Source organism: Pimephales promelas, chromosome 12 (genome assembly GCF_988280905.1).
Source record: "Pimephales promelas chromosome 12, fPimPro1.hap1.1, whole genome shotgun sequence".
NCBI lineage: Eukaryota > Metazoa > Chordata > Actinopteri > Cypriniformes > Leuciscidae > Pimephales > Pimephales promelas.
In genome coordinates this window covers 26,178,690-26,192,157 of record NC_142780.1, presented here as the reverse complement: position 1 = coordinate 26,192,157, position 13,468 = coordinate 26,178,690, and the positions used below count along the sequence as shown (strand labels likewise).

General features: G+C 37.2%; 2 protein-coding genes across 2 annotated transcripts; both read right to left on the bottom strand.

Annotated features, from left to right (window-relative positions):
• Positions 1-1,839: 1,839 nt before the first annotated feature.
• On the bottom strand, positions 1,840-5,037 carry paqr7b (progestin and adipoQ receptor family member VII, b). The gene is made up of 2 exons (XM_039679475.2): positions 4,884-5,037; positions 1,840-3,495 (listed from the first exon to the last, which is right to left on the bottom strand). The coding sequence occupies exon 2, from the start codon at positions 3,457-3,459 to the stop codon at positions 2,395-2,397; it is 1,065 nt and encodes a 354-aa protein (XP_039535409.2). The 5' UTR covers positions 3,460-3,495; positions 4,884-5,037; the 3' UTR covers positions 1,840-2,394.
• Positions 5,038-6,901: 1,864 nt separating this feature from the next.
• Positions 6,902-9,903, bottom strand: stmn1b (stathmin 1b). Its single transcript, XM_039679476.2, has 5 exons — positions 9,825-9,903; positions 8,049-8,094; positions 7,763-7,935; positions 7,488-7,679; positions 6,902-7,367 (listed from the first exon to the last, which is right to left on the bottom strand). Exons 2-5 carry the CDS (start codon positions 8,062-8,064, stop codon positions 7,302-7,304), a joined length of 447 nt encoding a protein of 148 aa, XP_039535410.1. The 5' UTR covers positions 8,065-8,094; positions 9,825-9,903; the 3' UTR covers positions 6,902-7,301.
• Positions 9,904-13,468: the final 3,565 nt, after the last annotated feature.

Below are 13,468 nucleotides of genomic sequence, written 5' to 3'. Positions count from 1 at the left end.
ATGGTCTGTGTGAATGGCCCCTTTTTCTGCCATATGTATTCCAGGTTGAAAAAATAAATGCTGGTCACCGTTTATCATGAGTTTGATCTCAAACGGCTCATACCACAGCAACAATTTGTTTTTCTGGGACCGGAAATGCAGCAACAGTCTAGTGACACCACAATATTCATCTCAGGTGAATATGGATCACTTCAATGGGAAAGTAGATTATCCTTCTACTTTCTATCTGATGGATATGTGTTATGGACAAGGTCTGAAACAAGGGAAGATACACAAGATGTATTTCACGGTCATTAAAAGGCCAGACAGGTTCAGACTAAGATGGAGGCAGCCTTCATATCCTTTCTCATCAGTAGCCATCTCACATAGGTATACATTTACATTCAAAAACGCACACACACACACACACACACACACACAACAAGCACCTGTATGTATACTCACACAAGGAAGCATGCATGTAGTCAGGCACATTAGAATATACATTTCACACATATTAGTTCTGATGTGATGCTCAGACTGCTCTTGTAAGTAAAGTGCGGAACTTCTAATAGAAAAATCCATGTATGCACAGAACACACAAAGGCATTCATATCAGGGTATGAGTAAAGGTAAAGGCCATACCGTAGTTTTAGCCCTTGTGTACAAAAGGAGCATCTTCATGACAAAAGGACATCATAGAATTGAAGGACGTGTCATTGTTTCTCAAAAGCCTCTTTGGCTGTGAAAGTTCACCCGAAAATGAACATTCTGCCATCATTTACAATGAAAATCAATATAATCCAATGTTATTTGGACCCCATTGACCTTCATTGTTTGAACAAATAAAACAGGTTTAGAACAACATTAGGGTGAGTAAATGATGGATTTTCATTTTGGGGGGAACTGTCTATTGTAACATTATGCAAAAAAGTGTCATTGAGCAACTTTCTAATAAGTTTGAGAATCATAAAATACAGACCGTTTTTCATTTTTGCGTCAAATTAATAATCATCCAGTTGTTGCATTGAAATCCTTCAATTTGACTATACAAGTGAGTGACATAAAGTGAAGGCCAAGTATGGTGACCCATATTTGGAATATATCCTCTGCATTTAACCCATTCAAGTTAGTGAAGACACATTAGGAGCAGTGAGTAATGGACACACACACACACAACTCAGTCATAACGTACCGGTTTTGAGAATCATATCCACAACCTTCGGGTTACCTTCTGACACTCTAACCATTAGGCCACGACTGCCCAAGTCCAACATTGCTTGCACTCTACCCCTGAGCTACAACCCCTATACTTCAATCCAGTAACACCACATCCTGCCTACTGTCTTTTTCATAGCATCTGGCACTTTAGCCCTCTTAGCTCACTGGCTATACATCTAAAAGGCAGGGAAGTGTTCACTGGCAGTGCAAAACCAGTCGATTGCAATTCACAGGTATTTCTAAACTAACCTTAACATGGCACTGGGTGGGTTAGACGCACTGTAAGGCAAGTCAGAAGTTAATTTGACACTGATTTGCATTGCTCTGTTGAAATAAGTGAAGCCAAAACGTTTAAAATCTAAAAAGCACTGTAGAGGTCGGAATTTGATCGGATTAATTAAAGAGAAACTGGTTAAAAATCTTTCAATAAGGTAATTCTTATGGAGTTTGTAACATTTCTTTCATGGTTTATCCTGTGCATTTAACTGACATCTACTGTAAATTAGGTTCATCTGAGCTCCACATTTTGATAATTGCACTGGTCTAATGGCGTGGGAACTTTAGTTGCTCGCATTTTAATTTCCAGTGTGCATTCTTGTAACAGTAGCATGTGGCACTTGCAAAGCCAATGTTATGGGTTTGATTTACATGGAATGCTGGGGGAAAGAGTGTATTTTGAATGCAATATAATATGTCTGGCAAATGCGTAAATGACATGTCACAAATAATTAAGACCAGCACACTACGCCAAAATTAGGTTGGATTTAGAGGCACAATGCAAGTATGATCATATCCAGTTATGGTCAACATAAACTATCAAGTATGCAAACTAACCTACCAGCAAAATGCTGACATTCCCTCACAGATTTCACGTAAACTGGGTTTATAAGGTTGGAATGGCACTATCAAACAGATCCGCTTAGGAACTGAGCACCTTCCAGCAAGCAATCCATTATTTTAGAGCCATTCTCGATGAGTAATGGCATGCGGTTTGGTTAAAAGCATGTCACCAGTTTGGTTAACAGAAAGCTGTTGCTTCAAAATGCACTGGCAGGCCACATAATTAAACCATTAACAGCAAATATGGGATCAACTGGAAAAAAAAAAAGAAGGTCCTTTATTGTTAGTTGCTTCAGTTGTTGTAGACCAGTGCAATCCCTCCTACATGTGCAAGCAAGGTCCCTGCCAAGACATCTACTCCTGCTTCTCTTCTAGATACGCCTTCACCCGTTTGCGCACATAGAACGCAGTGAGAGCGCTGCAACACGCTGTGAAGATAAAAAGAGCCACTGCATCGTGAGCCAAATCACCATGAAGACGTTCGTAGAGAGGTCTCCTCTCGGTGAAATCCATGCGTACAGCTTCGATCTGCACTAGAGTGCAGAGCACAAGGAACACGTGGAAGATCTGATGGCCCTGTCCGATGAAGTCGCAACATCCCGGGAGCCAGCGCTCAGGATGGGGGTACGAGAAGAAGTAGGCGCTGATCAGAAAAAAGAGGATCTGATAGCAGTGGTAGTCCACCACCTGGTCAGCACAGCCTTGTTCGGAGCTGTAGCATTTATAGATGCGATGGAACACCGGACTGATGTCTAAACAGTAGGCCAGGCCCGAGGGGACCACCTGGAATAGCTTGTGAACGAACTTGGGCAAGCTTGGGCTGGCGTACTTGCCGTAGCAGCAGCCCGTACAGGACAGCCAGGCCAGGAAGGCTGCAGCTGGCAAGAAAAAGCTTCGTACTTGGGCGTGCCATTCTTCTTCGACAACGTAATAGAAGTGGGCCAGGGCGCTGCCATACTGGTAAACGGCTACGCCCACATAGTCCAAAAAATAAAAGGTGTAATGGGAGAGCTCAGACTTGGCTGAGAGTAGGTGGGCCAGCGCACTGCAGCCCAGGTAGGTGAACGCGGCTAGGAGCAAGATGAACATCGGCTGGGCGTGCGGGTCTCGCAGGAAATCCACAGTTTCAGACAGCTCCTGAAACTTGACTAAGATAATGAGGGAGGCTAGCAGGTGTGTCCACACATTTACAGACTCATTATGCCTCTGAAACAGAGTGAGGAAGTAGTAGCGCCAGTTCTGGTCAGGCGACCGGTAGCCCGTGAATATGTGTGACTCGCGGAAAACCCACGGCACATCGCTCACCATCACAGTACAAGGCAGTTTAGGGAAAGCTGACTCCAGGAAACGTGGGATCTGGCGAAGCTGCTGTGCATTGATGAACAGCCGCCCAATCTGCTCCATCACAACTGTCGCCATGGTGAGGAAAAATTAAGCGTCCGTCTAGCGTGAAATCTGTTTGGGGAAAGTATTAAATAGTTAAATATTATCCTTGCAATTTTTTGGTAAGTTCACAAGGGAGAATATCTAAATACAATGTTTTTTTACACTCTCACCACTTTAATTTGTCAACCAACAGTTTGAATATGCATCACATATGAGTTAGAAAAATGTACAGCTCAAATAATGTATTGTATAACATTCTGTGGAGGAAATGATGGTCATGGAAATTATTTCTCATGAGCTGAGGACAAATACATAGCAAACATTTCATTTGATATTCTGTTTTGTTTAATTTAACAAAATTAAAAATTGTTTACTTTGTAAATGACTCTCAATATACAACTTGGGCTCACAATAACTTTAGATGACTTTCCGTTTAGGTTATCAAAGTAGTAGACATTCTCATAGTTTTAGATTAAAAGTCTGAGCTGGGTAAAGCTATTTAAAAAAATACACATTTGAAAAATAAATCATGAAGACATAGTAAAAAGTTTCCAACACATTTTAATGTGAATTTCAACAAAAAAGAAATAAGATGAACCCAGTTAGATTTAATATAAAATCAACCAATAGAACATAAATGTACCTAAAGTTGCAGAACCCTTACATTTTTAAAGGTTTGCGTTTTTGAAACGTATTAATTTCTATGTTTTTAAGATCGTGGCCTATACTTTTTATTGGTTAATTTATTTTCATTCTATTTGAATGCAAACTCTAAACGATCCGTGCAAATTGATACTGTTTAAATTAATTATCAGGATTATTCAAATTTTATTTTATCAAAAGCGTTACCGAATAGTTTGCAAAAACTGTTTCTTTCTTTTTTTTGTAGCACAAATTGGTTCATCCTGAAAATTAAGGTAACATGATGTACAACGGGGCGTTTCTTCTCACCGCTTACGTAACATCAACTCGCTGCGTAAAGCTCCTCGTGCACATTAATTAATGAGGACGAAACTGACCAAACGAAATCATCGATCATAATGTCTGGAAAACAAAGGGTCAGGGAAAATAATGAGTTTTAATTTTCGAATCTGTTAAAAAACACGTAATAAGGGGGAAGCTGAGGACAAATTTAAATGATGGCATCCCAAAAGACAACCCTTCCCACACCCTCAAGCTGTCTCGTAAAATCTCGAAAAAGAAACGTGAGACGCCGGAAGCGCAACAATGAAATGTCTTGACGAAATTCAACGTCTACAGGTGCAAGCAACAACCCAACACGTTATAATGATCTATTTTGAACTATATATTCATTCCCCCCGTTTGTACACATTAACGGTTCAACACAAAGGCTATGTATGTTTATTTTTTCCGTTATCTAAAATAATATAGTGCATACAGCATAGGGTGGATAATTTTCACCTTTCATTTAGCATAAAACAAATGAAATGGTTTACCTTTTAAGAGGATAATCCCCTCAGTCAGAGAACTGCATTTAACCGAGCCTTCATATGCGTCTTGAGGAAGCGAAATAAAACAGAGGAAATTTCATAATGAAAAATTACGTAAAAATGTGTTGAGCGGTAGAGGCTCCTGTCAGCTCCCTGCAGTACCGCTGTCAGATGGATGTCTAAAGATTTTTGATGGGCATGTAAACTGTCCAATCAGAAAGACCGAAGAGCATTGTCCCCGCCTTCGTCTAGAGTAACTCGCCAATAGGAAACACCAATAGGTGGCGACACCCTGTCAAATGTATGGGCTGTGAAATGTGAAACTACCCTCTTTTTATTAATACCGCCTACACACCCTCTTTAATAAAAGGCGATGTGAGAGCCACTGAGGTATCACACCGACAAAAGATGTGTGTGTGTATACATACTATAATTTGCACATATCACATAATATGTGCCCATATATTTGCAAAGTAGTAAATTCACCTACATTCAGAGTTAATGTATTTGGTAAAAGCCACATGTACATTTTTAATGTCCTGTAATTACAATTAAATACATTTAAAGGTTATTTTAATTGTACACATTTTAATTACACATTGTGAATGTACTGTTTTCTCTTCTTGTGCTTAAGTTAAACTATGTGAAGGCTTATCTCATCACCCACACAGGCACTCTGACAATGTGTCCTTGTCATACTCCATTCACAGTGGAAACAAAGATCCACATTGTGAATTTAGACACAGGAAGGCAAAATGTTTCAGTCACGTAATTATACCATATTTCCATTCGATTTGCAGTATTGTACCAGCATAAAGTTGTCAAAGAGGCAGAATAAAATTATTCAAGACTTCCTGTTTAAATATAATTGTATGTCATATTGACAGGCTTTTCTGTCTACAGTACTGTAGTGACTGAATCATTCTGGCTGGGTCAAAACAGCATGTGGATGACTGAAGGAAATTTGGATATTCATAAACCTTCCTATGACACAGACAAGCATGTGATTTCATTTTTATTTTATTCAATTAAAAAAACATTTATTCAAACAACTGGGCATGATCTTTTTTTTTTTTTGGACTGATCTACTAAGTGAGTTTGAATTTGGAAATAAGGTATAATTAATTTTAGAAAAGATTGATGCACTACTTCTAATCTTAACACATAATAACGTGACAGCATGTGGACAACAAACCATTCGTCATTGCAAAGCAATACATTTTCATGCAAGCAACTCTATTTTGAACAAAAAAATAAATCCATAATAGTTGATTACGTCATTTTTTTCTGAAATAATTTTGAGATTTTTCACAAAAACCTTTTCCAATACCTGTTTGACAAACTCAAACCACTAGATGTCAGTATAGTTCAAAAACAGTCTCAAGCGACGTATTTTATGAGATTTTCTGGTAACACTAAAATAAGGTTTCATTTAACATTAGTTAGTATTTACTGATCATTAACTAACATGAACAATACTTTATTTGTTAACATCAGTTAACAGCGTGATTCTTTGTTCATGTTACTTCACAGTGCATTAATTAATGTTAAGAAAATACAACTGTTGATTTTAATAATATATTAGTAAATGTTGAAATTAACACTAACAAAGGTTAATAAATGGTGTAGAAGTGCCGTTCATTGTAAGTTCATGTGTGCAAGTGTTACAATAAGATTTTTATTGTCAGATTTTCTTTTTAACTTGTACCTTTCCAAGTAGGAAACATTTATATATTTTTTTTTTTCATTAACACATATTAGGTATGATTTATGATCTAGTGAAGGAAATGCTTGTGGATAATGTTTAGTATTAACATGAAAAATCTCATGCAGATTACAAAAAATACATCAAAACGTATCCCAGAAGATTAAATTATTATTTGGGCAAAATCATTTTTTTTTTCTATATAGAATTACAGAAACTGCCATTCATCTCCACAATGTACAAATTTTATGAAGTTATTTTACTCCACATTACATTCTGGCTGACTGCAGATCAACAAAGAGGCAGTGGCCAAAACTGGTACCATAACAAACAACTGTGCAACTTTATTAAGCTCAAAGGATGGCAGTACTGACATACAAGGGAACAGGTGCACAATGCAATATACCAAGTATATATTAGACCTATGCATAACACAGGCATGCATCCCTATCAGTAAAACACTGCTCATTTTAAATGCTATAGAGCTGCAACTAGACAAATCTACAGATTAGAGGGGATGATAAAAGACACAACTGAATACACACGGTGATGAAATGTTGTGGACCAGCTTTCCCCCAAAACCCCTTAATAAAAAAGTGGCAAGTACATGGATCCAAACATGGAAAACAGGCCATTTAATGGAACAAAAAATAAATCTTTGGATACATTAAAAAACCCAACACTATACCCTAAATGAAAAGGAAAATGAGAGAGGAAACTTAGTTTTCATCCTCGCCCCCCTCTTTTGTTTCTTTGTTCTTTCGTACCTCTTCAAGCTTCTTGTCCTAAAATAAAGCAACAAATGTCCATTAAAATAATGTGTTATTCAATATAGAACTAAAGCTTTATGGCGTAAACCACAATACATACTGTATGTATTCATCTATACACACACACACACACACCTTCTCTTTGAATTTCTCGTTCATAGCTGCCATGCGTGCTGTGCGGTTTTCTTTGTTGGCTTCCATTTTCTGGTTGAGCTTCTCCTCTGCCATCTTGCTGAAGTTGTTGTTCTCCTCCATTGCTTTCTGAAGGACCTCCTTCTCATGCTCTCGTTTCTCAGCCAAATGCTTCAGGACCTCTGCCTCGTGGTTCTAACGTGAGGAACGAATGAAGAAAAAAAAATGAAGAGGAACATAATGCAGGATCAGTAATTAATTCCTAAACAAGCACTTACCTTGCGTCTCTCCTCTGCTGCATCCAGCTTTTTCTGGATCTCATCCAGAGATACCTCCTTCTTCTTGGGGGTAGAAAGTGGGAATTCTCCCTTGGCATCTGGAGCCGTGGGACTCAGGATGACTTCAAAAGCCTGTCCTGAGGCACGCTTGTCCAGTTCCTTAACCTGAAACTCTGTGAACGGAACAGCATTGCATTTAATAATCCACGCTCCATTTTCTTTGCAGAATGGCTTCAATTAGAGTATGGTTATAGTGAAGCATATTGATGTAGAAATCACTTCTTACCTCCAGAGGACGCCATTGCACTTCTAACCTTGAAGGTTTCACACACCTGCCAAATGAAAGCATATAATAATAATATCAGATATAATAATATAAACATTCTGCTACTAACATTGATGCAACTTAATCTTAATCATCTGTATTCCGTCACATATTGTAAACAATAACATTCATATATTGTAAACAAGCCTGAGCTATACAACAGCCTTTCTATCATCTTTAAGGTAAGCTATTCATGAAAAATCCATTTGAGTGGAATCAGTCTCTGCGGTGACATATAAAATAAAAAAATATATAAATAACTATAAATAGCACACTATTTTAGGGAGTGGCGTCGCCAAAATAGTCATGAATAATTTACTAAATTAATAATATTATGGGAAGGAAACAAGCTAGACAAAACTCTTGTTAAAAATGTAAAATGTCCTGCCTAATAAATGGCAATATATCCTTTTTTTTGCTGAAAGCCAAGAAAAGGACGAGTCGCTAACAGCACAATAACCACCGGATCCATCTCTTCAGACGTGCTGTCATCGTCAACCAATTAAAGGATAAAAGTTCAATTATAATCTGCAATACAGGGTGTCCACTCGGGTGAAATGTAGAGAAAACAAATCATATCTTGTAGTAATGTAATCTGATCGAACTGGTCATTGGGAGAAACAAAGGGGATATTGTGTAAGAAACGAACAAAGACAAACAGGGCAGTGATCCTCGAGCTAACGTTAGTTCGTTGTACAAATTCCTCGCATATTAAGTATTACACAAACTTGACATCTTAAATATGACCTGACAACAAATCATCACTCGATGGCTGAATATAAACATCCAGCACTAGTGTTTGTCTGATGGGATGCAGGATCTCATCTGGAGACAATAGATGGCCGAGATACACCCTGAACCCCTATTTAAGCATCATGCAAAAATCCATAATATTACATACTGTATCATATTAAATAATGATGATAGCTAATAATGTTCAAGGAACATTCTAATATTGAATGCAACCTTTACAAATAATGGTATGAACGTATGACCCGTTTCCATCAAACAAGATCACACCCAAATCTCTCCCATTTCACACCAGACACTTACTGCACTGCCCACTGAAAAGAATAATCTCAGTGCTGACATGCAACATGCATATTGCTATTCATTAATTCATGTTATTTATGCATGCGAAGATAAATAAAAAAAAATTGTCCGGATTAGTTGGTGAATGCAAAAACAACGAAGACAAAAGGCGCCGAGACCCTTAGATCACTTGTCACGTATTTGGACTAACGTTACAGAATATGGCGGGCTTATTGTTCAAATATGATATAAAAAAAAAAAAACTTCAAGTCTGTGTCAGCAACAGCAAAACGACAAAATAAACATTCCAAAATGAACTAATAAGAGCCAATTGGCTAGTGTTGAGCTGCACATCGACCACATTTGCACATTTCCTCACGATTAAACGACGTAAACACAAAATGTTAGCTAATGGTCGCGCGACGACGAGCAGCTGCGATTGCTTAGCCTATTTTTAAATTCATGGACTTTATTTATTACGGTAACTATCTAACCATACAGAATATTCTCGATGCTCTTGTCTATTATGATCAACGTCCCCTCCCCAAAGACTCGAGAGTGAGATAAATAACGTTAGTGGTTTTACTTTAAAAAAAAATCAACCCTGTATATGTTTACAGTTTTGATAGTTGCATTGCCTGTCACGCGAGGAACGCCTGGAACACACTGCAAAAATATTAATAATTGAAAACAAAAAGCACACACCTTTATGAAGTGGAAATCAGAGCCAGAGTTGACCGCGCGCAGATTCCTCTCTGCCTCAGCACCAACCGTTCGCGCAAAAGAGGACCAAAATGTGTTACGTCATATTTTGATGTGACCAATGACTGTCGATTAGAGATTTCTGGGATTTGTAGTAGGCCTATGCTATAATGGCAGCTGCGTAATAAGATCGTAGTCCTAATTTACTTTTAAATGACTGGCATAAATGACCACCGCCTTCATGTTTACATAGTACAACGCTTATTTATTAATAGAAATCACCATAAATTATAAATGGCCATTACAAAGCACTGGCAGCCTATAGAATAGCTTAATTTAGAGGAATAAAATATGACAACTTATATGAGACTAGCAAATTTATTTTCCTTAAAAAGTAACTTAAAGGCAATATGAGATGAGGCTTTATTAATGTGACCTCACCCATCTGGTCATGCAGAGATATAGACAGCCCAATAAATGATTAGAACAAAGCAGCAACGTGCATATGACCTACTTTACTAATTGTTTTTAGAGAAAAGCAATCTGGCAATTAACAGTTGACTTGGCATTAGTGATTGTTTTGCTTCTGTTCTTTCCGATGCCTCAGTGAATCCTCTGTCATCGCATGAACTTTAGCTAAATGGCAGAGCTGATAGTCTCAGCACTGTGTTTCAAGCTGACTTGTTTTTACTGTCTTGTGGCTGGTGTTTGTTTTCGTGTCACTGAATGGACTTGGCCACTGCCTGTTTGGAATCAGTTACTTGTTTTGACTAATGCATAAATATCACAAATGCAAATAACGGAGATTATAACTATTATTTGATTTGATTTGATTATAACTATATAGAAATAACTATTAATAACTTAATAGCAGATGCTCTTATCCAACACTTAATGGCATACATTTGCAATACATTTATATAATTATTATAATGTTGCCTTACATCATTGTATGCATTATATATATATATATATATATATATATATATATATATATATATATATATATACACTCAGTTAAATATCTCTCTAATATTTTCTTTGTAGGCCTCATCTCTTTCCAAAATTGCTTGTATCATGCTCTGCCAGTCTCCTCATGCCCCACCCTGGATCTCATTCATCCTGTGTAAGGGGGGAGACATTTAGTAAGCTGCCCAGGGAAAAGGGGGAGCAGATGGTGCTTACATGCCTCGCCCTGTCTAGGGTCTCTGGTGTCTTACACAAAGACACAAAGAAAGCTGGAAGAAAATCCTGCCAAAAAACTTTTTGGCTGGTATTACTGGGGCCAGAGGCTATCATTAAAGCTATTTCAGCATTTTAAATTAAATTCATAGGCCTTTCAGAGACTTGCTGCACGTGTTGCTTATCACACATGTTGCTGATTGGCAAAGGAACGATAGTGTTTGAACGCATCATGTAAGTATTTATCAAAACTACCTATCCAATATATATATATATGTAACATTCAGACAACAGTCCAATGGTTTTAAGGTTTAAGTCTTTTAGTATACAGTATTAAAGTGTCAATACAAATTGATCATGATGAAAAACACCACGTCCTATTGATCTTCCTTTGTTATGTGTCAAACTTATTATAATTGGGATACAAACCTAAACTGATACTTGATCTGTAAAAATGTTCTTAAAAGCCAGTCTATCCATAGACGTACGTGCATTTTGACTGACCCGCATGTGGACCAGATGTGCATAGATAAATGCCAAAATACATTCTGATAAATGCATTGGAACATCTATTGGCAGGGTTGAGGATCAAAATGTCTGCAGGCAGACAGACGGATAGATATGTGCGTTTAATTTCCCACCGCTGACAGTGACCCAGTTTGTAGAACCACTGAGCGACAGAGAGACTCTCTCTCTGAATACACACCAGCCTGAATAGATATACAGATAAAAAAAAAACCTTCTATTTGAATGCTGGTCTACTTCTAATATGCATTGTTTGCTTTTTTGAGACAGTTTTTTTTCCCAGTGCCTAGGCTGAAGTCATCAAATTTTTAGTTAGCTTTTTGGATGATGTCATGAAACGTAATGCCAGGGTGTTATGTAATGTTTCTCCTCTTTGGAGTGGGGGATGTTAGCTTCCATAAGAGTGATGCCCCTCCCATACCCTAACCACAACAACATATTGGTCGGTCGCTCATGCTTTCTTCACACAACCACATCCCCTCCCATTGTCCTTCTTCTCCCAAAGCCCCCCAGAGAAAGGAAACAAATAGAAAAGACAACAAATAGAAAATATATACAGTATATATTTAAAAATGAGTAGCCTTTGTGAGGGCCCCTGTCATTGTCTGGCTGTATCATGGTAATTCGTCACTAATGTATTAAGCAGTTAATGCAGCATTTGTTTGCCGTTACCTCACTAGAATCCAAGTTTAACATGTGAACTGTGCTGCCTCCATTAGAGGGTGAATAAGCTTGTGATAAATTACAGATTAATGAAGCACTCCTCTCTCTGTTGATGTCCAGCCAGCCCCACTCCAGAATTTATTTATTTATTTATTTATTTATTTATTTATTTATTTATTTTTTATGAAATGAAAGTGAACCTGACATTGTACATTTTGATGTTCATGTAAAAGGTAATCATATATGGATGATGGCCCAACTGCAGATCCGCAGAACCATACGTCATAGCAGTATGAGGACGACAGACTAGACCATTTATATAATATATATGGTATATATATATATAAAATCAAATACTAGGCTTTAATATAGACAAGAATTATGTTTTGTCCAATTAACAAAAGACAATACAGTACTATTAACAAATGTTAATACTGTAATGTTTTTAAAAGTTTAATGATAAATAAAATGATACTTTATCCATTTTGTTAAATCAAAAGATTAACAATATAAATTGAACAAAGCTTAAAAAACAATTAAAACAAAGCTTGAGCATTTGAACATTTAATTGAATATAATTTTTTAATACTCAACCAACAATTTTTTCAGAAACCATACAAAACAATTATATGAGACTGAAAAAACAAAAATGATTTATTTGAATAAAATTAGTTTTTTTCCTCTAAATCAAAATATTGTTATGTGCTCCTATACAGTAGGTGAAATAAAATACAATTAATGCAATTCTCATGGTCAGAAAATTTAACCAATGCTGTATACTACGCCAACAACAAATTAAATCACAAACCATGAATATGTACTCTAACAAAGTGATACAATTTAACTGTAATATAATAATAGCCTACCTGATCAAGCCTTCATCACAATTCTCGCTTCATCACATTTATTATATACTTTTTACAATAGGCTACAGATTGTTTCAAAGCAGCTTTATGGGGATAATAATGCAACAAAGTTTATCTCAGCAGATCTAGAACAAAATAGTGTCATAATCCAGCTGTTTAACCCCCCCCCCCCCCCCCCCCCATTACATTTCGTACATACAGCTCCTTTAAGTTTAATTGGACATACCCCACAGCGCCTCATTTTTGACAGAAAGAGCGAGTCTACTCAATGGCAGCATCCGAAAACTGATAAATGCTGCCTTGGAGGCCGCATTCCAGGTCAGAAGGCATAGGCACATCTCCTGAGATTAGGGCTGTCAAATGATTAATCGCATCCAAAATAAAAGTTTGTGTTTACATAATATATGTGGG